Genomic DNA, 27,861 nt, shown 5'->3' with positions numbered 1-27,861 from the left:
AACGTAAACAAAAATTGGAGGTTGAGAATCACATTGTTTTTATTTTTAATGATTGTGCTAATGTCTTTTTTTCCTAAAGGCAAGGCTCATTTTGATGTCCACCATCTGCAAGATATTCACAGAACACACGGGCTTGAAATGAGAAATTCAGAAGAAGGAGCAAGTGGGACAGTTCTACAGCGTTTGTTGCAAGAGCAGTTCCGATATGGAAACCCCACTGAGAATCGAAACCTCCTTGCCTTGCACCAGCAGGCCACAGTAAACGTCATCGCCTTCAACAGCAATGGGTCTGCAGTACCTCCAAACGATGGCCTGACACAAGATGAGCGTCAAATGGTCCCACATTCTGCACGACAGGAACCCCAGGGCCAAGAGCTGCAAGTTGACAATAGTGTCATGGAGAAGCAGCTGCAGACCCGAATAGCACAAGCACAGAATAGTGAGGAACTGCCAACTTATGAAGAAGCGAAGGTCCAATCACAGTTTTTCAGAGGACAGCAGCATACAGCAGCGGGAACTGCTTTCTTTGTTACTGGAATAAATAACCAGAAGATGAGAACTGAAGGGCGGTCCACGGTTCAGAGGGTGGGTGGTGGAAAGGTTCACCAAGATGACGGACTTAAAGACTTGAAACAAGGTCATGTCCGCTCATTGAGTGAACGCCTTATGCAACTCTCCTTAGCTACAAATGGTGTCAAAGCACAGTCTTCAGTTGCAAGTAGTGTAATGTCACCCCAACAGGCAAACGAATTCTACACAAATGCTGGGCATGTTTTGTCTCAGGCATCCATGAAAGGAATAGACCCTCGGGGGCCTCCACCAGAATATCCATTCAAAAATATGTCAACATTACCTGTTACTTCCAAGGCTCAGGATTATGGAAATTTCTACAGTGACTTTAGATTGGGAATGACAACTGAGGTATTAAAACCTGTCCCAAACCTGCAATACATCAAGCCAGATGCTCCTGTTATGAGGTACCAGCCACCTCCAGAGTATGGGGCTGTAAGGTAAATAAATGAAGGATCATCCTAAAATCTTTGTCTCCAGTAATAGTTTTATATTTATGGGGGAGGAAAGAGCAAAGTCTCGGGTTATAGTTTTACATAGAATCTACAGCACAGAAACAGGCCATGCAGCTCAACCGGTCGAAGCTGGTGTTTATGGTCCGCACAAAACTCCTTCCATCTATCTTATCTAACCCTATCCGCATAATTTTATTCTTTTCTTGCTCATCTGCTTATCTAGCTTCCCCTCAAGTTCATCTATGCTATTCACCGCAACCACTCCTTCTGGTAGTGAGTTGCACATTTGAACCACTCTCCAGCTAAAGTTTCTCCTGAATTCCCTATTGGATTTATTAGTGACTCTTATGTGTATGTGCCCTAGTTTTCACCTCCCCCACAAGATATCTCTATATCTATCCTATCAGACCCTCTTATAATCTTAAAAGACCTCAATTGGGTGACCCTCTCAGTTTTTTCCTGGAGGATGAACCTCAAGTCTGTTCAATCTTTCCTGATGGTTATAACCTATAAGTTCTTGCATCATTCTAGTAAATCCTTTTTACACCTTCACCAGTGCCTCTAGCCTATTTCTTTCTCAAAATATGGAGATCAGAAATATTCACAGTACTCCAAGAATGGTCTAAACAAGGCTTTATGCAAGTTTTATTCCATTAGAAATTAAGAAAGTAAATATCAGATGTCAAGTTGGTTTGTGGTGAAGTACAATATCTTGCTATAGTTGTCATTTTTCATGTGAAATTAGTGATCAGCAGCAGGCTATTTAACTAAGTAGGACCATTACAGCTGAACCTAGTCCAGTTCTCGCCTGATGCCACACATGCATACTTTCCATCATGGTTTATTGGTTAGCAATTAGGTGTGGGGCTCTAGGTGTTTTTTTCCATTTTCTCCTCCTGTCTCCCTAGTACAAGGTGTTGAAGTCATTCTAACTGCTGCCCCTATTTGAGATAGCTAACTTAGCACAGACCATGGATCCAGCCTGGAACCATCTTGACCTGTGTAGAGATATACATATGTATTGTATGCTCTGGTCCCAGATATGTGGCCAGACTGCTTCATAATAGTCTACAGGAAGGGCTATGAGAGTAGGCCTTATGATAATCCAACAAAATATATACATAAGAGGCCAGAGATGGAGGAAAGCAGAACTCTTGGAGCTTTATAGAGCTGGAGGAAGTTACAGCGATAGGGTGGGGCAAGGCTAGGGATTTAAACTTGAGGATGGGAATTTTAAACTCGAGGCATTGTTGGACCAGGAGCCAATGTAGGCCGGTGATTTTGATAGGTGATCGGGGCTTGGGCAAATTAAGATATTGGCAGCAGAGATTTGGATGAGCTCAAGTTTATGGAGGTTGGCAAAGAGGACAGTGTACCGTCTTTTTGGATGGATGAACGGAGGGAGAGAGAAAACAGGGAACTACAGACCTGTTAGTTTGTTGTCTGTAGTAGAGAAATTGTTAGAATCTATTATAAAGCATGTGATAACTAGACACTTAGAAAATAATGATATGATTGGGCAGAGTCAACATGGATTTGTGAAAGGGAAATCATGTTTGACAAACCTGTTGGAGTTTTTTGAGGATGTTACTTGTAGCATAGATAGAGGAGAACCAGTGGATGTGGTATATTTGGATTTTCAGAAGTCTTTTGATGAGGTCCCACACAGGAGGTTAGTAAACAAAATTAGAGCACATGGATTGGGGTAGAACTGGTAAACAGAGAATAGGAATAAATGGGTCATTCTCAGGATGGCAGACTGTTACTAGTGGGGTACCGCAAGGATCAGTGCTGGGGCCACAGCTGTTCACAATCTATACAAATGATTTGGATGCAGGGACCAAATATAATCGTTCCAAATTTGCTGATGACACAAAACTATGTGAGTTGTGAGGAGGATGCAAGGAGGATTCAAGGGGACTTGGACAGGCTAAGTGAATGGGCAAGAACATGGCAGATGGAATGTAATGTGAATAAGTGCGCAGTGATCCACTTTGGTAGAAAAAATAGAGTATTTCTTGAATGGTGAGCAGTTGGGAAGTGTTGCTGTCCAAAGGGACCTGTGTGTTCTTGTTCTTGAGTCACTAAAAGCTAGCATGCAGGTACAGCAAGCAGTTGGGAAGGCAAATGGTATGTTGGCCTTCATTGCAAGAGGTTTTGAGTACAGGAGTAAAGAAGTCTTGCTGCAATTGTATAGAGCCTTGGGTGAGACTGCACCTGGAGTATTTTGTACAGTTTTGGTCTGCTCATCTAAGGAAGGGTATTCTTGCCATAGAGGGAGTGCAATGGAGGTTCACCAAACTAATCCTTGGGATGGTGGGATTGTTTTATGAGGAGGGATTGAGGAAGGTGGGCCTGTATTCAAAGAATGAGAGGTGATCTAATTGAAACTTACAGAATTCTTGCAGGGCATGACAGGGTGGATGTAGATAGGATATTTCCCCTGGCTGAGTCTCAAAATAAGGGGCAGGCTATTTAAGACTGAGATGAGCAATTTCTTCACTCAGAGGGTGGTGAATCTTTGGAGTTCTCTACTCCTGAGGGCTGTGGAAGCTCAATCATTGAGCATGTTCAAGACAGAAATCAACAGATATCTGGATGCTAATGACATCAAGGGATATGGGGATAACGCGGGAAAATGGCGTTGCGGGAGATGATCAGCCATGATGTAATTGAATGGCGGAGCAGGCTCAGTGGGCTGAATGGTCTACTCCTGCTGCTATGTTCCTGTGAACTGTAATAGCTCACATGTCTGTTTTTAGTCTTGATCTAGTGGAGTTGCAGATGGACCCAGCCTTCCCACTCTCTGGCAGTCTGTTGAGGCTACATTGTGTGCTATCTTGTGCAACCTGAAAATATTCTTTTGTTTTGGCAGAGGCAATGATGGGGAAAGCGAAAGTAGGCTTTGATAGAAAATGGAAATATCCTATCTGGCCCTGGTTTTATTCACTTTTTAAAAAAACTTTTTCCCATAGTTTTTTCTGTTTTTGAGACTTATGTTCTACTGTAGCAGAACTAAACTTGTGTCATATTCTAAAAGAGCAAAACTAATGATGATTCACAAAGTGAAAATTACCTTCATTAAACAAATGAATCTACTTTTCCTTTTTGAAGGATTTGACTCTATTTCAATGGATGCCAGCAATTCTTCAGCTTCTTTGCTCAGCGGATGTTCTCCAAGAGTAAACCCACACAACTATTGTCTGCGGGTTAGTTGGCTGTGTGGGCATTACATGCACTTCCAGAGGGATCCTGAACTGAAAGCTTTCGTATTAATTAGCAGAAATCTTTACCAAAACTCCATCTCACCTTTATTTCCCTAACTGAATTCTAACATTTAGGGATGCAACTTATGAACATTTTGGCAGGGATGCAACTTATGAACATTTTGGCAGGAATGCAAAAATAAAATGTGGCGTTTTCATCCTTTTATGTGCTGATTATGTTTGTGGATTTTATAACTGTAACAACCCTGAGTGGGAGCAGAGCAGCAGCTTCTTTGGGGACCGTGCACGAGGTAGAGTATTGGATCCTGATGGTCTACTTTGATTTGGGTCATCTGATATCTCAGCCTTATTCTCAGATCCGCAGTGAGCCCATGCCAGTAATTGTATCCAGTTTTTACTCTATTCACTTCCAAGGAAAATAAAAATCCATTAATCACAGCCACATGTTAGCTGCAAATGTAAGTACATTTTCACAACATAAGAGTTCTGTGTTATCTTGCAACAAACCTGTGAGAGCGCTAGCACCAACTGCTCTCTGAGCTGACGTTTTTTTCGATTCGTTCATGGGATGTGAACTTCACTGACAAGGCCAGCATTTATTGCCCATCCTTAAATTGCCTTTCGGAAGGTGGTGGTGAGCCGACTTCTTGAACCGCAGCAGTCCTTGTGCTGTAGGTACACCCGCAGTACTGTTAGGGAGGGAGTTTTAGGATTTTGACCCAGTGACAGTGAAGGAATGGCGATTTAGTTCCAAGCCAGGATGGTGTGTGACTTGGGAACTTGCAGGTAGTGGTGTTCCCATGCTGACTGCTTCCAGCATTTTCTGTTTTTGTTTCAGATGTCCAACTTCTGCAACATTTTGTTTTTCAGCATAATCTTTCCTGGACTGCTGGGATCAGTGGTGGGGGGTGGGTGTCAAGAGTAGAAAGGTTCAAAAATCCATTGCCTTCCCTTGAAAACAATAGCATTGACAATCAGGTTGAAAGAGCTCACTGTTGAGGCTTATATATAAAGAATGTTTACTTGTCAAGGGGAGTCAGTGTTTTCAGAAGGAAATGAAAATGGGAAAACTGCAGAAAATAGTATTTTGCTGATGCTGTGGATATGTTATGTGCAGAGGGTTAACTGATTACATTTCAAAAATGGAAGCATTTTTTCAAAAATGAGGCCTGTGAAATGTAAATCTGGGGAATTTTAATCAGACAAATTGAGTTTACTGACTTAATTCAAATCCATTCAGAATACGTGAACTCTGTAGATTGCAGCTTATACCTGTCACTGTAAAAAAAGAGCTAATATTTTAAATAATATAAAGGCAAATATTTAAGAATTCTTGGACAATTGGTTTACAGCAGGTCTCAAAGGTTTAATGGCCTTGGTATATGGAAAAAGAGGACAAATTATTATTCATTCATCATTATTATGTAAAGCTGTTATAAACAGGGACTAGTGAACAACCTGCTTCCAAGCCATCTACCCATATTCCTCATGAACATGTATGCAGAAGTGCACTAGAGTGCCTGACCCACAATGTCCATGCTTGTTTCTCTCCTCCTTTCCTTCCTGTAGGGAAACACCTGGTCTCCACTTGGTGCTTTCCACTGATGACACAGCTGGGATCAGGAACTCAGACACAATAACTTTTTTTTTGTGTTTAAAGCACCCTTCAACATCCTCTTCAGTTCTATGCTGGGATAAGCCAAATTCAAATCCAACAAGCAATTGTTTTCTAAAATGAAAACGAGCTGTGGAGACATCAGCAAAGTAAAACTCTGGGAAATTTCTAGCCATCTATTTTATAAGTACACAACTGTTGCTATCACTACTACTACTTTCGCTTCTGTCACATCTTTCTTGTCAAATGTTTCAAAACCCAATAAATGGGGCATGGGTGCTAAAGCAGGCAGGCGAAGGGAGATAAAGGGGCATCTGAAATCAGTTAAGTGGTAGCTTTTGAAGTGGGGAAGAGATGTGCCTTACTATATAGATAGTTATAGGGATAGAATTCCATTGTGCAAAGTGGTGATGCTGATGGCTCTGTGAGGAGTGCCAGAGCAAAGGGAAGTGTTTGGCGTAGTGGTAATGTCACTGGACTAGTAATCCAGAGGCCCAGGCTAGTGCTCTGGGGACATGGGTTCAAATCCCACGGCAGATGGTGAAATTTGAATTCAATTAATAAATCTGAAATTAAAAAGCTAGTCTAATGGTGACTATGAAATCATTGTTGATTTTGTGAAAACCCATCTGGTTCACTAATGTCCTTTTTAAGGAAGGAAATCTGCCATCCTTACCTGGTCTGGCCTAAATGTGACTCCAGACCCACAGAAATGTGGTTGACTCTGAAATGGCCTAGCACGCCATTCAGTTTAAGGGCAATTAGGGATGGGCAATGATTGCTGGCGTAGCCCGCAATGCCCCCACATCCACAAATGAATAAAAAGAAATTGACCTGTCAGAAGAGTGGAGGGCACTGAAACTACTCTAAGCAAAGTCAGGAAGTCTGTGGTACACAATCTCTTTTATTTTCATCCCCCTTGACACCTCTGCAGCTTTTGACATAGTCAACCACACCTTCCTCCAATGCCTCTCCTCCATTGTCCACCTCACTAGGGCTGCCCACCCTTGGTACTACTCTTAACTATCCAGTCACAACCAGTGCAAAGCCATCACTGGGTTCTTTTCCCACCTTGCGTCATTACGTCTGAAGTTCCTTGTGGATCTATCCTTGGCCTCCTCTATATTGCCCCTTGGTGACATAATTTGAGGACATGAGGTTAGGTTCCACAGGTATTATACTGATGACATCCAGCTGTATTTCTCCATCACTTATCTTAACCCATCCACTGCCTCACTCCCTTTATGTCGTCAAACTCTTGTCTGTCATCCTGTTCTAGATGAGCTGCAATTTCTTCCGATTGATCATTGAGCATACTGAAGCCAGCATTCTTGTGGCCCCTGCCGCAAATTCCATACCCCACTTATCGGTTCCATCTCCTTCCTGGCTAGCGTTTGTTTGAAGCAGACTGTTTGGAACCTCAACATCCTGTTTGACCCCAAGATGAACTTCTGACACCATGTTATCTCCATCACAAAGACCACCAATTTCCATTTCTAACATTGGCTGTCTATGCTCCATCTCAGCTCCTATGCAGCCAAATCCTCATCCATTCCTTTGTCCCCTTCAGACTCAATAATTCCACTGCTGTCCGGCCGGTCTGCCATCATTCACCCTCCGTAAATGTCAGCTCATCCAAAACCCTGCTATCCGTATCATATGAAGCTGTGCTTACCCATTGCCCCATTGCTCTCTGAGCTACATTAGCTCTTGTTCTCTCAATATCTCATGCTTAAAACTTCTATCCTCACGTTTAAATCAATTCATGGCCTTGCTACTTCCTACCTCTGTAACCTTTGCTGGCCCTACAACTGTCTGAGAACGATGTTCCTCAAACTCTGGCCTCATGTACAACCCCTACTCCTTTCACCCCACCATTAGAAGCTGGGCTTTCTGCTGCCTCAGGCTTAGGCTCTGGAATTCTTTCCTTAAGCCTTTCTGCATTTCCATTGTCTTCCTAGTTTAAGACTTTCCTTAAAAGCAACCCCTTTGACCAAGCTTTTAGTTACCCTTCCTAATATCCTTTGCTTAGGCATCCATTTTTGTAAAGGCATTATATACATGAAAGTTTAGGTTCATAATGTTGTGAAATGTAAGTAGGTGGTTTTAGTGAGGTTTAAGGCTTAGTTTAAGATTGAGTAGAGTTGAGTACCATGATGGGTACTGGGTCAATTGAAATTTTCATGACTGAGATCAATGGATTTTTCTGTTAAGGGTATCAAGGCATAAGGAACAAAGGTGGATAAATCGAATTGTGGCACAAATCAGCCTTGATCTAATAGAATGGCATACTCCTGTTCGTATGAGGTTCACTAGATTGATTCCAGAGATGAGAGGTTTGTCTTATGAAGAGAGATTGAGCAGTTTAGGCCTTTACTCTCTAGAGCAGCCTCACAGCTCCAGCGACCCGGGTTCAATTCTGGGTACTGCCTGTGCAGAGTTTGCAAGTGCTCCCTGTGACTGTGTGTGTTTCCGCCGGGTGCTCTGGTTTCCTCCCACAGCCAAAGACTTGCAGGTTGATAGGTAAATTGGCCATTATAAATTGCCCCTAGTATAGGTAGGTGGTAGGAGAATTGTGGGGAGATGGTAGGGAATATGGGATTAATGTAGGATTAGTATAAATGGGTGGTTGATGGTCGGCACAGACTATTTCAGTGCTGTATCTCTCTATGATTCTAATGAGAGGAGATCTAATTGAGGTATATAAGATGATTAAGGGGATTGACTAAGTAGACGTCGAGAGGATGTTTCCTCTGGTGGGGCAATCTAGAACAAGAGGTCATAGTTATAGGATAAGGGGTAGCAGATTTAAAACAGAGATGAGGAGAAATTACTTCTCTCAAAGGGTCGTGAGTCGGTTGGAATTCACTGGCCCAGAGTGCGATGGATGCCGGGACATTGAGTAAATTTAAGGAGGAGATAGATTTTTAATTAGTAAAGGGTTGAAGGGTTATGGAGAACGGGCAGGAAAGTGGAGTTGAGGCCAAGATGAGATCAGCCATGATCGTATTGAATGGCGGAGCAGGCTCGAGGGGCTGAATTGCCGACTCCTGCTCCTAGTTCTTATGTATGTCTCTGCTGTCCTTCAAAAGTCTTAATAAAATCTATTACTTTACCTTTCCCTTGCTCCTGCACCGTGCAGTCTCATCAACTATGTGAAGATGCTTTAAAATTGTTTTGAAGGGGAGACAGGTGGATCACACATGGCCCCAGACTGCATTACAAGTATAAATGTTGGATAGCGATTGATCAAAGAAATTCTGAAGGATTAGATGTGGAAGTTGGCAGAGTCCTTGAAAACTGGCAAGTTCCTTTTCTGAGCTCGCCAATACCTGTTTGCTTTAGACAAGTCGGCAGGTGCAATTTTTTTCAGCCCTGAGCTGACTGAGAGCCCTAAAGATGTTTTTTTCATTATGTTGATGGGAAAAATGCTCGAATTGACAGTAGCTGGAGGGCTGATGTCATTACTTAACCAATCAGTGTAAAGAAACAGACAATAATGTTTGGTTGTTTGCCTGCAATACACCCGTTCGTGGTGTGTTTTCTTTTTTAAAAAAAAACACAAGACCAATCAAATATAATTAACTTGCTTTACTAGTCTTCAAATATTTGGGAAATTCCACTACTGGCCACTATTTTCCATTTCAGTTATTCATAAAAGGAGAGTCATGCAATTGGGCGAGGCATGTCAGATTAACAAGCAAAAGTGACACTTCTGTCTGGCGAAGAACTGAATATCTTGGCAGTGCACTTCAGATTAGGATGAGAGGTGGCTGTTCCAATTTTTCTTTTGAATTAATGTCAATCTGTTAGGTGGGAAAGTGCTGCACTATGTTGGATGGAAGACCACCATTCTTGATTGGAATAGGAACCTAATGCAAGGAACCTAATGACAAGACAAATGGTATAACAATGCCTGACAAAACCCCTCCCTTTAGAGTAAACTGCAGTAAATTCACTACCTGGTTCCTGTAATCTACATATTGGCTGTGAATGCTAAGTCATTAAGTATATTCGAGGCTAATATCAATGGACTTTTGAACTCTAAGGGAATCTAGAAGTATTACGATTGGGTGGAAAAGTGGAGTTGAGGTCGAGGATCAGCCATAGTCTTAGTAAATGATGGAGCAGGTGTGAGGCACCCTATGGCCTATCTGCTCCTATTTCTTACATTCTATTCATTGTTATCTAAAATTAGTAATTTTTTGCATCAACAGGCAAATTCAAGAGGGGCCGATACTTCAGCAGTTGCAGTTACACCAGCGAATCTATCAACACAGTCCATCATCATCTCAGACGTCAATGGGATCTGCATCTTTGATGCAGCCACCACCCTCACCACACCTGGTGGCTGCCCAGCCCCAACAGGCTCCCCTTGCAAGCCAACTGCATCAGCAGTTCCAGGGAGACCCATTAGCCATTGTCTTGCGAGCTCAGCAGATGGTAGAAATCTTGTCAGAGGAAAACCGTGCTCTTCGACAGGAGCTAGAGGGATACTATGATAAAGTGGCTAAATTGCAGAAGGTAATAAATGTTCTGTTAATCGCAGTTACACTGCAGGTAGCATGAATGACTAATTATTTTCTTATAGCATCATAAGCTCTTCCAAAGAGGATTTGATGATGAGGTAGGTTACGATATTGTCCTTTTGCCTTTGGGGTTGAATCCAAAATCATCCTCGGTGGGAATAGAGACCATCACTTATCAGAATCATGTAAATTAAATTGTCTTGGGGCAGTGCCAATCTTTGTGGGCACAGGTCTGTATCATGAAGCTGCCCTTAAATTGGCACTAAAATAAAGACATTTGCTGAAGGGCCATTGACTGGAAATGGAAATATGGTAAGGGTGCTTTTCTGGGAATGGGGCTGAGGCACATCAAGAAGGTAGAGGTAGCCCTGCAACCTTTAATGTAATACCCGACATGGAAATCTTTGGAAGTTACATTGGATATAAAAAATAGGAAAATGCTGACACGCTCACCATGATAAGCACACGTCAGATTACGTGGGATTTTACTAATCAAGTATATAGCATACATATTATGTCTTTAGATGTGGTGTTTGTAAGTACTCTGTAATTGTTTTCTTTTTGATTGTTTGGTGTAGTTTGTAAGCTCACTGATCTCATTGCACCAAAATCGAATTCCTCGAGATACATCTACCATTATTTTATTGTCCACTGTGTCTGACATTTGGAGAAATCTCTAAGTTTGCTCAAGTTTCCAAACCAAACTACTGAGAAATCCATACATGTATAATTTTCTCAATGCCTGGCATGGATCGCACATGGTTTCCACATAAGGTCACACATCACTGATGTGAGACAGCTTGTGTACAGATCGGTAGCGAAAAAGGTTAGGCACCTACAAGTGGTGTGGATATGTGGCTGAGTTTAACCAGCTAATACTGCACAATTTATCAGTGCTGCGCTTCTAACTGCTTGATCAGCTAGGTTAACCTATGTCAGGCTTTGCAGCTTTATTTGGAGACAAATGGAAAGATTCCCAGTCTTAAGTTTGTGTTCTTTTCTCAGTGGGTCAGTTGTTTCGGTCTGTTTCTTTTTATTCGGAGGCAATTTTTTATTCTAGAATGAAGAAAACTTTTTCTAGTCTCGAAGTGGGAGGAACATCAGTCAAGTGTCCTTCCCTGAGAGAGCGGGCTTGCGCAGGACAGCCCAAGGTGTATGTTGAGACTGTGGCTGGAGCTGGAGGGATGTGAGGTGTAGCTGATTGTACCAGTTATTATTGGAGCGAGTAGACATGAATTGCAGAGTGAGTTTTATGTACTCCCAGCCATGAGAACTAAACGACATTTCTCATCCCAGCTGAGATTTTAGGAAAAGGTTCCAACAGAGAAATGAAGCTCCTGAGAAGAAAGCAAGGAAAATGATGAGGAAAATCAATCAAATTATTCCAGGCTGCTGCTCTTCATCTCCTCTTGCTGCTTCGATGCTTGACATCTAAACATGTGAATAACAAATAGCATGGATGGCTGTAAAAAGGTGGAAGTAATTCCAATACAAATCAGAGTGCTTGTTATTGTAAAGCACAGGAAGAAACACTCAGCCTATTTCTTTTACTGACATGTGCAATCTTTCTTTAAGGGCTTACTCATGTAATTCTCTCATAGCATCACGGTTATGCCACTCAACTAGAATCATAGAAAGTTTAAGGCACAGAAAGAGGCTACTTGGCGCATCGTGTCTGTGCAGGCCGAAAAATGATACACCTGTTCTAATCCCGCCTTCCAGCATTTGGTCCGTAGCCCTGCAGATTGCAGCACTTGGGGTGCATATCCAAAATATAGGTCATAAATTCAGCTCTACCACAACATGTTTGAAATTGAGCTCAATAAATCTGGTAATTTGGTGTGAACACCAGGAAAAAAAATGACCATGAAAAGCTAGCGCATTATTGTCAAACAACTGACTGGTTCCTGAAGGTCCTTTAGGAAAGGGAACTATCACTCCTACCTGGTCTGGCTTCAGTCCCACAGTATGTTGTATACAACAGCAACTAGGATTTATAAAGTGCCTTTAACATAATAAAACGCCCAAGGCACTTCACAGGAATGTTATAAAACAGAATTAGACATAGAACATTTGGAAATATTGGAGGTAGATTTTAGGAGCGTCCTAAAGGAGGAAGGAGAGGTAGAGAGGCAGAGCATTTTAGGGAGGGAATTCTAGAGCTTGGGGGCCGAGGCAACTGAAGGCACTGCCACCAATGGTGGTGATTAAAATCAGGGATGCTCAAGAGTCCAAAATTAGAGGAGTGGAGATATCTTGGAGGATTTTGAGATTGGAGGAGATTATAGAAATAGGGAGGGACATAAAAACAAGGATGTGGATTTCAGATTTGAGGCATTGCTTAACCGGGAGTCAGTGTAGGCCAGTGAGCATAGGGGTGACGGGCTGGCAGGACTTGGTGTGAGTAAGGACCTGGGAAGCAGAGTTTTGGATGACGTCAGGTTTAGGAGGGTAGAATGTGGGAGGCTAGCTAGGAGTGCGTTAGACCACTGGTTCTCAAAGCGTGGTCTGCGGGCTGGTCCAAAATACAAGTCACCAAAGGTGTTATTTGTTGAGAAAAGTTTGGACTTTTGGCTCCATGTACGGTCCAAGTATCCTGGACTCTCAGCAGCTCTGAAGCATCTGCTGCTATTCCCAACAGCATGCAACTGCAAGACTGGATTTTTCACATTTGTGGGACTGAAACCAAAGAGGAGGAATGGCTAAACATGGAGCCCGACATGAGACTGAAGCTCTCCAGCTTGGAACCAAGTGTCACCACATTGGTGTCTCGTCAAAAGCTCCATTCTTCCAATTAATTTTGATTGTTTTTGTGGCGGCAAGTGAAAGCGGGTGGGTTAGGATCGTTCGGTGGTCTACGGGCTCTTTTCCCCTGCCTATGTGGTCTTTGGTTTGAGAACCACTGCATTGGAAAAGTCAAGTCTACAGGTAACAGAGGCATGAATGAGGGTTTTAGCAGCATATGAGTTAAGGTGGTGGTCAGGGGAGTGGGGGGGTGGAGTCGGACAATGTTAGAGGTGGAAATAGGTGATCGTCGTAATGACCCGAATAGTCATAAGTGGCTGAAATTTCATCTCTGGGTCAAATATGACTCCAGGGTTGCAAAGAGCCTGGTTCAGCCTCAGACAGTTGCCAGGGAGAGAGATGGAGTCGGTGGCTAGGGAACTGAGTTTGTGGCAAAGACTGAAGACAATGGCTTTGTCTTCCCAATATTTAATTGGAGGAAACTTCTACTTATCCAGCACTTGATATCAGATTAACCGTTAGTTTAGAGACAGTGGAGGAGTCGAGAGAAGTGGTGTTGAGATAGAGTTGAGTGTAATCAACGTACAGGTGAACACTGGCACTGTTTCCAAATGATACCAAGGGGGCAGCATGTTGATGAGAAATAGGGTTCAAGGATAGATCCTTGGGGGGGGGAAATCAGAGGAAACTGCTGGAGCTGGAAGAGCAGAAGGTGTTTAAAAAAGAGCAGCGACAGTGGGAAAGAAGGAGACTGAGTGAGACCAGCGGTGTTTAAAAAGAGCAGCGACAGCGCGCCTGAGTTTTAAAAGGGGAAGCCAACAGTGACGTCACAGGAGATCTGCAAGGTGATTGGTTGGTGAGTAGCAGCTGTTAGAATATCTTAAAAAAAAAAAGGGGTAAGTTTCTTTTGTTGAAAATAAAACCTCTGGAGATAAGGTGAGTACTACTAAAAGTGTTTTTTAAAATGAATTTTAGATTGAAGTGGGTAGAACAAGGCCCCTAGTAAAATTAGTATTTTTAAATTCAGGCAGTAACTAATTAACCTAAGGGTAAGTCATGGCAGGAGAGCTCAGCCCCGTTATATGCTCTCCTGTGCTATGTGGGAAATCAGGGTTGCTTCCAGTGTCCCTGACGACCATGTGTGCAGGAAGTGTATCCATCTGCAGCTACTGACTACTCGCATTACGGAGCTGGAGCTGCGGGTTGATTCACTGTGGAACATCCGCGATGCTGAGGACATTGTGGATAACACATTTAGTGAGGTGGTCACACCGCAGGTAATGGCTGCACAGGCAGAAAAGAGATGGGTGACCACCAGATGGAGTAGTAGGCGCAGGCAGGTAGTACAGGAGTCCCCTGTGGCCATCCCCCTGTTGGGGGGGATGACCTCCCAGGGGAAAGCAGCAACAGCCAAGTCTGTGGCACCACAGAGGGCTCTGCTGCACAGCAGGGGAGGAAAAGCTATAGTGATAGGGGATTCTATCATAAGGGGTGCAGATAGGCGTTTCTGTGGCCGCAAACGAGACTCCAGGATGGTATGTTGCCTCCCTGGTGCTAGGGTCAAGGATGTCTCTGAGCTGCTGCAGGACATTCTGAAAGGGGGGGGTGAGCAGCCAGAGGTCGTGGTCCATATTGGTACTGACGACATGGGCAGGAAAAGAGATGAGGTCCTGCAAAGTGAATATAGGGAGTTAGGCAGAAGGTTAAAAAGCAGGACCTCTAGGGTTGTAATCTCAGGATTACCCCCTGCGCCACGTGCTAGTGAGGGTAGGGATAGGAGGATTAGGCAAATGAATGCATGGCTGAAGAGTTGGTGTAGGCGGGGAGGGCTTCAGCTACTTGGATCATTGGGATCTCTTCTGGTGCAGAGGTGACCTGTACAAGAAGGACGGTTGCATCTAAACTGGAGGGGGACCAATATCATTGCGGGGAGGTTTGCTAGCACTACTCGGGAGGGTTTAAACTAGTCTTGCAGGGGGATGGGACCCAAAGTAGTAGTCTCTCCGATGAGATAGTTGAGGCAAATGTAGAGGTTAAAGCAAGCAAGTCCAGTACGCAGGCCGGGCAGGACAGAGAGTGTGGAAGGTCTGGTAGGCTAAACTGCATTTACTTTAATGCAAGAAGCCTTACAGGTAAGGCAGATTAACTCAGCATGGATCGGTACATGGGATTGTGATATTATTGCTATTACGGAAACGTGGTTGAGGGATGGGCAGGACTGGCATCTCAATGTTCCGGGGTACCTATCTTTCCGGCATGACAGAGGTGGAGGTAAGAGAGGAGGGGGAGTTGCACTATTGATTAGGGAGGACATCACGGCAGTACTTAGAGAGGATATCCCAGGAGGAATGTCCAGCGAGGCCATATGGGTAGAACTTAGAAATAAGAAAGGGGTGATCACTTTGATGGGGTTATACTATAGGCCCCCCAATAGTCAGAGGGAAGTGGAGGAGCATATATGTAGGGAAATCACAGATAGGTGTAGGAATTATAGGGTTGTAATAGGTGATTTTAACTTCCCTAATATTGACTGGGACTGCCTTAGTGCGAAGGGATCAGATGGGGAAGAATTTATTAAGTGTGTCCAGGATAGTTTTCTGAAGCAGTATGTGGATAGCCCTACTAGAGAAGGGTCTACATTCGACCTCCTCTTAGGAAATGAGGATGGGCAGGTGGTTGATGTGTTAGTGGGACCAGTGACCATAACTCTATTAGGTTCAAGATAGTTATGGAAACTGATAGGTCCTCAGGTTGAAGTCCTAAATTGGGGAAAGGCCAATTTCGATGGCAACAGACAGGAACTCTCAAAAGTTAAATGGGAGAGGCTGTTTATAGGTAAAGGGATGTCTGGCAAGTGGGAGGCTTTTAAAAGTGAGATAGGAAGAGCTCAGGGCCAGAATTTCCTGTTAGATGGAAGGGCAAGGCTGGCAAGTTTAGCGAACCTTGGTTGACGAGGGATAGTGAGGGTCTGGTCAGGACAAAGGAGGCGGCATATGTCAGGTATAGGCAGCTAGGATCGAGCGAGTCCCTCGAGGAGTATAGGGGATGTAGGACTACACTTAAGAAGGAAATTAGGAGGGCAAAAAGGGGCCATGAGATTTCCCTGGCAGGTAAGATAAAGGAGATTCCTAAAAGATTCTATATGTATATTAAGAGTAAAAGGTTAGCTAGGGAGAGAGTAGGTCCCCTTAAGGATCAGTGTGGCAATCTATGTGTGGAGCCACAGGAAATGGTCGAGGTCTTAAATGAATATTTCTCGTCTGTATTTACCGTGGAGAAGGTCATGGAAGCTAATGAGTTCAAGGGAAGGAACATCGATATCCTGGAGCATATCAACATTACAAAGGAGGAGGTGTTGGAGGTTTTGAAGCACATTAAGGTGGATAAATCCCCAGGGCCTGACCAGGTGTATCCTAGGATGCTATGGGAAGCAAGGGAGGAGATTGCTGGAGCCCTGGCAGAGATTTTTGTATCAATGTTAGCCACAGGTGAGGTACCGGAAGACTGGAGGATAGCTAATGTTGTGCCTTTATTTAAGAAGGGCAGCAGGGATAAGCCAGGGAACTACAGGCCGGTGAGCCTTACATCAGTGGTGGGAGAGTTATTGGAAGGGATTCTGAGAGACAGGATTTATATGCATTTGGAAAGGCAGGGTCTGATTGGGGATAGTCAGCATGGCTTTGTGCGTGGGAAATCGTGTTTCACGAATTTGATTGAGTTTTTCGAGGAGGTGACCAAGAGGATTGATGAGGGCAGGGCGATGGATGTTGTCTACATGGACTTTAGCAAGGCTTTTGACAAGGTCCCGCATGGTAGACTGGTCCAGAAGGTTCGAACACATGGGATCCAGGGTGAGCTTGCAAATTGGATATAAAATTGGCTTGGTGATAGGAGGCAGAGGGTGGTAATGGAAGGTTGTTTTTCAGATTGGAGGCCGGTGACCAGTGGTGTGCCACAGGGATCGGTGCTGGGCCCTCTGTTGTTTGTCATATATATTAATGACTTGGATGTGAATGTAGGGGGCATGATTAGTAAGTTTGCAGATGACACCAAAATTGGTGGTATAGTGGACAGTGAAGAAGGTTGTCTAAGGTTACAACAGGATATAGATCAACTGGGAAAGTGGGCAAGGGATTGGCAAATGTAATTTAACGCAGACAAGTGTGAAGTGATGCATTTTGGGTAGTTAAACCAAGGCAGGACATATACAGTGAATGGCAGGGCCCTGGGGAGTGTTGTTGAGCAGAGAGACCTTGGGGTGCAAGTACATAGTTCCCTGAAAGTGGCAACACAGGTCGACAGGGTGGTGAAGAAGGCGTATGGCATGCTTGCCTTCATTGGCCGAGGCATTGAGTACAAGAGTTGGGATGTCATGTTACAGTTGTACATGACGTTGGTTAGGCCGCATTTGGAGTAGTGTGCAGTTCTTGTCTCCGCACTACAGGAAAGATGTGATTAAGCTAGAGAGGGTGCAGAAAAGGTTCACAGGGATGTTGCCTGGTTTGGAGGGCTAGAGTTGTAAAGAGAGATTGGATAGGCTGGGTCTGTTTTCCCTGGAGTGAAGGAGGCTGAGAGGGGACATGATAGAGGTATATAAATTATGAGAGGCATAGATAGGGTAGATAGCCAGAGTCTGTTTCCCATGGTAGGGGTGACTAAAACTAGAGGGCATAGATTTAAGGTGAGAGGGAGGAGGTTTAAAGGGGATCAAAGGGGTAAATTTTTCACACAAAGAATAGTGGCTATCTGGAATGAGCTGCCCTGGGAAGTGGTGGAGGCAGGAACAGTAGCGACATTTAAGAGGCATCTGGACAGGTACTTGAATGAGCAAGGCATAGAGGGATATGGAATTAATGCAGGCGGGTGGGATTAGTATAGATAGGCATTATGGTCGGCATGGATGCGGTGGGCCGAAGGGCCTGTTTCTATGCCGTATGACTCTAAGAGAACCATTGAAGGTGATTCTCTAGCTGGCTCTGATTTGATAGATAAGAATGGAGCCAGGCGAGTGCAGTCTCACCGAGCTGGACAATGGTGGAGAGGCAGTTGAGGAGGATGGGGTGTGGTTGACTATGCCAAAGGCTGCAGACAGGTCAAGAAGAGTGAGGAGGGATAGTTTACTTTTGTCGATCATATAGGATGGCATTTGTGACTTTGAGAGCCGTATCCCTCCACCATCACCTCGCTTCATCTAAGGATGGTCAACAAATGCCACCCACATTCCAATAGTTTTTTTTAAAAAGGTACAGTTCTGCAGTAGTGTCCCTGCCCTTCAAAAAAAAAAGCAAACTAAAATTTCAGAATACCTGTGCCTCGTAATATTGATAGCTGCAGCACTGACTGATATGTCCATTGATTTGTGAGCTTTTCCATCTGCCTGGCTCCTTGGGAGATACTGGCACACTCCTGAGAACCTCTTGTTTTACTTTCTGAAAGATTGTGTCAGCTACCCAAAGGAAAACAGCACTATTATAATGGAAAATGTTTTCAACAGAAATGAAGTGCATGTGAGTCGCCAAATCTGGAAAAGTTCAGGAATTTGATAATTGAATGACAGAAATCTGATCTGAGTCCCTTGGGATATAATTGAGGACCCCATTTCAAAACCTCGGATTTATGTGAAGTAATTTGCTATGTCTCTCTGATATCCCCAACATACTACACTTTGGGAATTGGGACGGCACCAAAAGCAGCCTCAGTCAGCAGTGTAATTGTTGTACTTATCTTGAACTGGACAAAGGTGCTGCTTTCTGTTTCTTTTTCCCTGCATCCAGGTACAGTAATGTTCCTGTTTCAAGCCCCAGAATATATTATTGCATATACCATGAAACTGTTACGTCAAGCACTGGTAAAGGAGTTCACTTTAAATTTTCTTTTGCTACAGCTGGAGATGGAAATCGAGAGAGTTTCAGAAGCTTACGAAAACTTGGTGAAGTCTTCTTCCAAGAAGGAGGCCTTGGAAAAAGCCATGCGGAACAAGTTAGAAGGTGAAATCCGCAGGCTTCATGACTTTAATCGAGATCTAAGAGGTAAAACAGGAAGAGATGAAATAGCGAAAATAAATGTTAGTTTTGTATTTAGTGACTTTCTAAAGCAACAGATGTATCTGAAAGATTGTATGGTATTTATTCACTCCTCACAACTCCAATTAGTACATTAAAAAAAATCCACTTTATTGTATCTCTCCAGTCCATCCTGGGGAAGGAAAATGGGAATGCGGTTGGGCCCTGTGCCTTTACCAATGCTGCTGCATAACTGAGTACTTAGGAGGTGTGTAGGAATGGCCCAATTTTTCATTTGTACTTCCAACCTTGACCTTCATGTGAGAAAGTGCCTTAGTCCCTCCCATGACAACACTATTCTTGCACTCGCCTTATGTAGAATCATAGACAAATATCTGCAACCTGTCTTTCCGTGACAAAGAACAGGGCAGTAATGAACAAAGAAAGTTAAGGTGGAGGGGGGGGATGAATTGGTTATAAAAGTCTTCAAATTTATGAATGTTAACTAGTGAAAGATTCTTTCTAGTGTTTGGAGAATCAGTAGCAATGATGCATTGACTGGGGATTATCACAAAAAGAAGGAAGAGGGAAGGAGGAGGATTTCTGTACCAGAGAATGTTTTACCATGAACGGCTAGTGAGACAGACATGATAACATCATTTAATAGGAAATTGGATAAATATTTGAGAAGGAAGAGTAGAAAATAATAGACAAATGGGAATGGTGTTATTAACACCAGCACAAGTGTGAGCAGGCGAATGGCTTTGTTCTGTACTGTGCTTTCTATGATTCTTTAATATTTTGCATTTCAAAACTGCAATAAAATGGTACCACAAAGTGCAGGGAGGCATTTTTACAAGTCCTGCTAAAGTGAACTTTAATCTCAGCTCTGTCAGCAAAGTGATAACCACAATCAAAATTAGTACTACACCATGTTAATTAGAAACACAATGTACCATGGCAGGTGGATAGTAGGTGAAATGGAAAGACACTGTTGTGGGCTTGGGGGCCGGGAGGGGGGGTAGGGCATGGTGGTAGGGAATGGGTATCCCCAATGCTTATTTTAAAATAAACAAGATATAGGTCAGCTACTCTGTAATATATTAAATGTTATAGCCTCATGGAGAACTGACGATTTGTGCATCTATTTTTCTCGTCCATCTATCTCCTCCGTTGCTTTGGTGTTATAGTAGTGATCCATGTGTGTCCTGGACAGATTTCATTCATTATAACACAAGCCAGTACTTAGGAGTCGATGCTTAGACTTCCTGGAGGGCATGCCAGGAGCAGCACCAGGCATATCTAACAATGAGGTTGATCCTGGTGAAGCTACAACACAGGACTAACCTGTCAGATAGCAGAAGTAACATGCAATAGACAGAATTAAACAATCCCACAACCAGCAGATCAGATTAAAGCTCTGCAGTCCTGACACATCCAGTCCTGAATGGTGGTGGCCAATTAAAAAACCAACAGGAGGACGAGGCTCCACAAATATCCCCATCCTCAACTATGGAGGAGCTCAGCACATCAGTGCAAAAAAAAAAAGGCTGAAGCATTTGCAACCATCTTCAGCCAGTAGTACCGAGTGGCTGATCCATGTCAACCTCCTCCTGAGGTCCCGAGCATCACAGATGCCAGTCTTCAGCCAATACGATTCACACCACGTGATATTGAGAAACGATTGAAGGCACTGGATACTGCAAAGGCTATAGGTCCTGACAACATTCCGGCAATAGTACTGAAGACTTGTGCTGCAGAACTAGCTGCAACCCTAGCCAAGCTGTTCCAGTACAGTTACAACACTGGCATCTACCTGACAATGTGTAAAATTGCACAGCTATGTCCAGTCCACAAAAAGCGGGACAAATCCAACCTGGCCAATTAACGCCCCATTGGTCTGCTCTCCATCATCAGCAAAGTGTTGGACGTTGTCGTCAACAGTGCTATCAAGCGGCACTTAAACAGCAATAACCTGCTCGCTGATGCTCAGTTTGGTTCTGCCAGGGCCACACGGCTCCTGACCTCATTCCAGCCTTGGGCCAAACATGGATGAAATAACTGAACTCAAGATGTGAGGTGAAAGTGATTGCCTTTGACCTCAAGGCAGCATTTGACCAAGTGTGGCATCAAGGAGCCCTAGCCAAATTGAAATCAATGGGAATCGGGGGAAATCTCTCCATTAGTTGGAATCGTACCTAGTAAAAAGGCAGATGGTTGTGGTTATTGGAGGCCAATCATCTCAGCCCCAGGACATTGCTGAAGGGGTTCCTCAGGGTAGCGTCCTAGGCCCAACCATCTTCAGCTGCTTCGTCCATGACCTTCCTTCCATTATAAGGTCAGAAATGGAGATGTAGGCTGATTGTACGCTGTTCAGTACCATTTGCAACGTCGCAGATACTGAAGCAGCCCGTGTCCATATGTAGAAAGACCTGGACAACATGAAGGGTTGGGCTGATAAGTGACAAGTAACATTCACGCCACTCAAGTGCCAGGCAATGACAATCTCCAACAAGAGAGCATCTAACCATCTCCCCCTGACATTCAACAGCGTTACCATCACTGAATTCCCCACTATCAGCATCCTGGGGGTTACCATTGACCAGAAATTGAACTGGAACAGCCCCATGAATACTGTGGCTACGAGAGCAGGTCAGACGCTGGGAATGCTGCAGCAAGTAACTCATCTCCTGACTCTCCAAAGCCTGTCCACCATCTATAAGCCGCAAGTCAGGAGTGTGATGGAATACTCTCCACTTGCCTGGATGAGTGTGGCTCCAACAACACTCGGGAAGCTCAACACCATTCAGGAAAAAGCAGCCGGCTTGGTTGACACCCTATCCACCACCTCAACATGCACTTCCTCCACCACCAACGCATGGTGGCAGCAGTGTGTACCATCTACAAGATGCGCTGCTGCAACTCACCATGCCTCCTTTAACAGCACCTTCTAAACCCGCGACCTCTTCCGCCTAGAAGGACAAGGGCAGAAGATATGTGGGGACACCATTATCTGCAAGTCCCCCTCCAAACCACACACCATCTTGACTTGGAAATATATCACCGTTCCTTCACCGTCACTGGATCAAAATCCTGGAACGCCTTCCCTAACAGCACCGTGGGTGTACCTACACCAGATGGACTGCAGCAGTACTAGAAGGCAGCTCACCACTACCTTCTCGAGGACAATTAGGGATGGGCAGCAAATGCTGACCTTGCCAGCAATGCCCACATCCCATGAAACACATTTTATTTTTAAACTCTGGGAAGAGTGACTATACACTGTAGGTTACTGTGTTCTGTTGGTTGTACACTGCATGTTCCCTTCTTGCACCCAAAAGCTTAGCAACAACTAGTATTTATATAGTTTCTTCAACGTAATAAAACATGCCAAGGTGCTTCACAGAGACATTATAAAATAAAATATGACACCAAGCCACATAAAGAGATAGCGCAGATGACCAAAAGCTTGGTCAAAGATGTAGGTTTTAAGGAGGAAAGTGAGGTAGAGAGGTGGAAAAGTTTAGGGGGGAAATTCCAGAGCTTCTAGCCTAGGGAACTGAAGGCATGGCCCAGCAATGGTGGAGCGATTAAAATCGGGGATGCCGAAGAGGCCAAATTGGAGGAGCGCAGATATATTGGAGGGCTCTAGGAGATTAGAGACTAGGAGGGGCCAGGCAATGGAGGGATTTGTCATAGAGTTATACAGCACGGCAACAGGCCCTTTGGCCCACCATGTACGCGCCGGCAATCAAGCCTATCTATTCTAATCCCATTTTCCAGCACTTGGCCCGTGGCCTTGTATGCTATGGCGTTTCAAGTGCTGATCTAAATACTTCTTAAATGTTGTGAGGGTTCCTGCCTCTACCACCCTTTCAGGCAGTGTTCCCGATTTCAGCCACCCTCTGGGTAAAAAAATCCTTCCTCAAATCCCTTCTAAACCTCCTACCCCCTTAGCTTAAATCTATGCCCCTGGTTATTGACACCTTCGCTAAGAAAAAAGTTTCTTCCTATCTACCCTATCTATGACCCTCAAAATTTTGTATACCTCAATCAGGTACTCCCTCAGCCTTCTGTCTCTAAGGAAAACAACCCCAGCCCATCCAGTCTCTCTTCATAGCTGTAATGCCCCAGCCCAGGCAACGTCCTGGTGAATGTCCTCTGCACCCTCTCCAATGCAATCACTTCCTTCCTATAGCGTGGCGACCAGAACTGTACACAGTAGTCCAGCTGTGGCTAACTAGCGTTTTATACAGCTAGTATAAACAAGGATGAACATTTTAAAATTGAGGCATTGTTTAATTGGGAGCCAGTGTAGGTTAGTAAGCACAGGGATGATATGTGAACGGTATTTGGTGCAAGTTAAGACATGGGCAGCAGAGTTTTGAATGACCTCAAGTTTACAGAGGATAGAATGTGGGAGGCTAGCCAGAAGTGGGATAGAACAGTTGTCTAGAGGTAACTAAAGCATGGATGAGGCTTTCAGCAGCAGAAGAGCAGAGGCAAGGGCAGAGATGAGCAAAAGTATGGACGTGGAAATTGGTGGTCTTAGTCATGGCGCAAATATGTGGTTGAAAGCTTATCCCAGGGTCAAATGTGACAAACTTGCAAACAGTCTGGCTCAGCCTCAGAAAGTTGCCAGGGAGAGGGATAGAATTGATGGCGGGGGAGCAGAATATGTGGTGGGGACCAAAGACAGTGGCTTCAGTCTTCCCAATATTTAGTTGAGGAAATTTCTGCTCATCCAGTACTGAATGTTGGATAACCAGTCTGACAATTTAGGGCCAGTGGAGGGGTCAAGAGAGGTGGTGGCAAGATAGAGCTGGGTGTCATCAAAGTACATGTGGAAACTGACGTGTGTTTTGATAATGTCATCGTGGGAAGCTTGTAAATGAGAAATAGGAAGGGGCCAAGGATACATCCTTGGGGGCCACCAGCGATAATTGTGCAGGAATGGTAAAAGAAGCCACTGATGGCTGTGAACTGTGAAAGTAGACAAAGGGGACATGGATCAAACTAGTGAATAGCATTAGAATGAATGTCAGAAAATTGTTCTGCACAAAGTGATCAACACATGGACTTCCCGGCAGAGTAGTGGAGGCACAAACTGTGAAATTGTTTAAAAAAGAAAATGGATGGTTGGCCTTTCTTGAAAATGAACTAAGATGGATCAAATAGCCTCGCTCATCTCTGTTATATGTTCCCTCCTTGCACTTACCTTTGCTCTATTTGTTTTTGCTCCTTCCCTTGCATGTACTTTTCCCCCAGTCTTGTTCTCCTGAGCTTTATCCCTTCCCATCGTAGCTTCTTTTGCTCTCAACAATAGCAGATTGCATTTATTTAGGTTTCGCTATATAAAGGGTGCTAAGGTACCTCACAAAGGTGAAGACTGCTAACAGAATTAGAATTATCAAAGGTTTGGTCAAAGTGATAGATTTGGAGAAAAATCTTGAAGGTTGCAGAGGAAGGTAGCAAGGTTCAGGAGGAGTGTTGCAGATTGCAGGACTGAGAAGGCTGAAGGCTTTATTAATGTAAGTGGAGGGAAGGGAGGCTGCAAAAAAGGCCAGAGTCAGAGCAGTGAGTTACATATGCTGGCACTTTGGGTGGAGGAAGTTGCAGAGAAGTCAAGGGAATAAATAGCATGACTTAGTCTTAATTACAAATGCTGATTCTTATGCCGTTTTCCCCCTCTGTTTCTGCTGCTTCTTCTGTTATTACTTTAATGTTTTACATGATTTATTGTACTTTAACTGTTAAAAAGCAACATTTTCCTTATCTACATGGTGCTATACATTGAAATCAGTGCTTTGTCTGTGTCTCACACACTATGATACATCACTGGATGGACGGAATGGAATTTTGAGTATCACTTAAGCACCATAAAAATAATATATACAAAAGATTTGAGATAAAATCTTTTGGAGAGCAAAATGGCACTACAAGGTATGTGAGAAGGGGAAGTGTGAGAAATGCACAGGACATAAACTGGATTTTCACATGAGCTCATAGGACTGGTATTCAGTAACTTAGGCAAGTAAAAACGTGTAATAAATCTTCTGTAAGCTAATATAAATTTTAGTAAACTTGTGCAAGTGATATTGCAAGTGTATAATATGCTTACATCACAGTTATTTGCTACACAGTAGTGGAACATTAGAATGTTACTGTAAACAGGGTACTCATGTAAAGGGACTGTAAAGAATTTTAATTGTGCATTTATATATACAGCAACTATTTAAAAATTGATGTCAGTGGACAAATTTATAAGGCTGCAGCATCATTTTGGTTTAAGATCTTTAGAGCCCAGAAAAGCTTTACTTTTTCAGTTTGATGCCACCTGAAGCATTTGATTATACTGCAGCCATTTGTGTTACACACAGGAATCTATTACTGTATATGTCACCTGAATCTGTTTGTTAGATTCCAGCTTGTAACTCACTTCCAGGTACCCATTAATATGCAATTTGAAACTCTCCATTGACTTTTTGCTTGCTGTACTTCAGTTGTAATTTGCAGCCATTGACTTGATAGGTTTCATCTCTGCCCACAATGAAGGGACAGCTCTAATGGTTGCGTTTATACTGGAAAACAACTTCAGATGTGGTTCTACCATTATGGCTATAGCTCCTGTTGCAGTAAAAGCTGCTTGTTTGTATTGTAGGGAACCATCTACAGTGGCTGGTTTGCAATTAAACAACAGCATATTGTGCAAAAGCTCATACTTAAGCAGTTGTTTTTATGCCAATTCAGTAGATGCAAACTGTGCAACTCATTGTAAAGGTGAGGCCGCAGCAAAGCTGCACTTGCATTGCCACCAACGGCAAAGTAGTTACTTGATCCAGTCTATTTCCAATACTGGAAAGGTTGGTTTCCACCAGTGGCAGCAAACACAAAGCAGGCTTGTCATGGGAGATTGAGTAGCCATGGGTTTTGGCCATTGATGGGTTGAGTGCTCATCTCCATTTGTATAGCCCAGTGAAAACAAACGAAAAATTGTTGTTTTGCAGGGCCTTCCCAGTACTGGCCTAGGTACAGACACCAGATCATAAATTGAAAACAACCTGCATACATTTACTGTTGTGGGAACTGATTTTATGATTACAAATCAGTCAGTATCTGTAATATTCATGTGCTCTAAATTGACACTTCCAGAATTCTGCTCAATTCTTGTTAACGTTCACTTCCCCTCAAGGTTTGGTTGTTTCATTTTCTTATATTCTGTGAATTGTAGATCGTCTGGAAACTGCTAACAAACAACTTGCTGTTAAAGAGTGCGAAGGTTCTGAAGACAACCGAAAAACTATCGCTCAGCTCATTGGGCAGAGTAAGTGGGCTCTTTTCTTGTTTGAACTCAGAGAAACTGTTAGTTAATTCAATAACCAAGGCTAGTGCTCATCCACAATCACTTAGCCTCTGAAAGAATTCTATTCTGATTCTGTCACTGGCCTTTTAAGTTGTAAGTTGGATGTTGGCACTACAAAGCTGAGTACATACAGTAAAGACTTTTGTAGCCATTACTGACATCAGTTCCTGAAACAAAATGCTGCAGAAACCTTTTCTCAGCCACTGACCTGCCGGCTGCCAGGCTGCGCAGAATGAAATGTGATGCAATAGTTCCTATCTTCCAAAGTGCTACTTTGCATGTACCTCAACTTTCATTGAAATTATGAACTTTATTTTTATGGAAGATATTTAGATATGTTTTTTCTTTTACTTATATTTTTATCCTCAATTTATGACTGTCCTTATACTTGGACCTGGGAGAATGGGTGCCAGGCTTTCTTCTGGAGTGCTGCCATTATCTGATATTGCCAGCCACCAGAAGATGCCTAAGACAGCCCAAGGATGCTTTTGATTTTTCTACCCTGTCTTCTGGGAGACAATATACGGCTCACCATGACTCAGCTTGAAATTGCATTGGTCCCTGTTCTGTTTTGCTGTGAATTATTGAATTATTGGCTATTATTCTAAAAAGTTATTTATTGTGCCATTGGCAATTGATGTTGCAGCTTCATTTCACATTCCTCTATTGTACTAAAATGGCAATGGAGAAATGACCAATGTATTGTCTACTGATCGTGACGCATAGTCCCCATCTCGGATGACTGCCATAGTTCCTGAGGAAGCTAAGTAAAAACACAGGCAATATTTTGGACATTTAATTGTAATAATACCCCAGGCAGCGCTGCAGTTCATATTTTGTTCTATTGATCATCACTAGGATTTCAGTGAAGCATAATAAGAGTGTGAAATTTTCATGCTATGTCCAATTGAACTGTAAATAATATCTACCAGTTGTAACTACAAATTGTATCCTTCAACATGGATAGTGTCAGAGCATTCTGACCTTTTGAAATACTGCCACTAGTAGTGGTGAGAATGATTTGAGGTCCTGAATTCAATTAACTTTGTCTGATAAACTCTTCATATGATAACGTATGCTAGCACAATGTAATGTTGTATTGGGACAAGTTTACCTGTACTGTAGGTAAATGATTTTTTTTTACATTAAGTAAGTCTAGTGACAACACTTATCAATTGTCCAAACATATTCTAACAAATGAATTCCTGATACCACCTCCTGTACTCAACCCTGCTGCCACCAAGGGTGATTTTTACATGTATAGTTTTTACTTTAAAAATCGTAATAGGATCTCTAATAAATTTGGCATCATGTACTGGGTTGTGTCTAAGGATTTCTGCTTCATTCTTTAGTGG

At 43.3% G+C, this 27,861-nt stretch overlaps 1 protein-coding gene and 1 long non-coding RNA gene across 5 annotated transcripts in view; one reads left to right on the top strand and one right to left on the bottom strand.

Moving 5' to 3' along the window:
- The window catches only part of LOC137377564 (uncharacterized), a 122,201-nt gene that overhangs the window by 1,135 nt on the left and 93,205 nt on the right, over positions 1-27,861 (bottom strand). The window lies entirely within an intron of this gene.
- The window catches only part of amot (angiomotin), a 133,023-nt gene that overhangs the window by 75,070 nt on the left and 30,092 nt on the right, over positions 1-27,861 (top strand). For all 4 annotated transcript variants that reach the window (XM_068047318.1, XM_068047320.1, XM_068047319.1 and 1 more), the window contains 4 exons: positions 80-1,010; positions 10,085-10,391; positions 19,026-19,170; positions 26,375-26,467. In XM_068047318.1, coding sequence (XP_067903419.1) covers positions 139-1,010; positions 10,085-10,391; positions 19,026-19,170; positions 26,375-26,467 — 1,417 coding nt within the window. In that variant the 5' untranslated portion in view covers positions 80-138. The remainder of the gene's footprint in view (positions 1-79; positions 1,011-10,084; positions 10,392-19,025; positions 19,171-26,374; positions 26,468-27,861) is intronic.

This window comes from Heterodontus francisci, chromosome 15 (assembly GCF_036365525.1).
Source record: "Heterodontus francisci isolate sHetFra1 chromosome 15, sHetFra1.hap1, whole genome shotgun sequence".
In the NCBI taxonomy this organism is placed as follows: domain Eukaryota; kingdom Metazoa; phylum Chordata; class Chondrichthyes; order Heterodontiformes; family Heterodontidae; genus Heterodontus; species Heterodontus francisci.
This window is presented reverse-complemented; position numbering and strand designations above follow the sequence as displayed.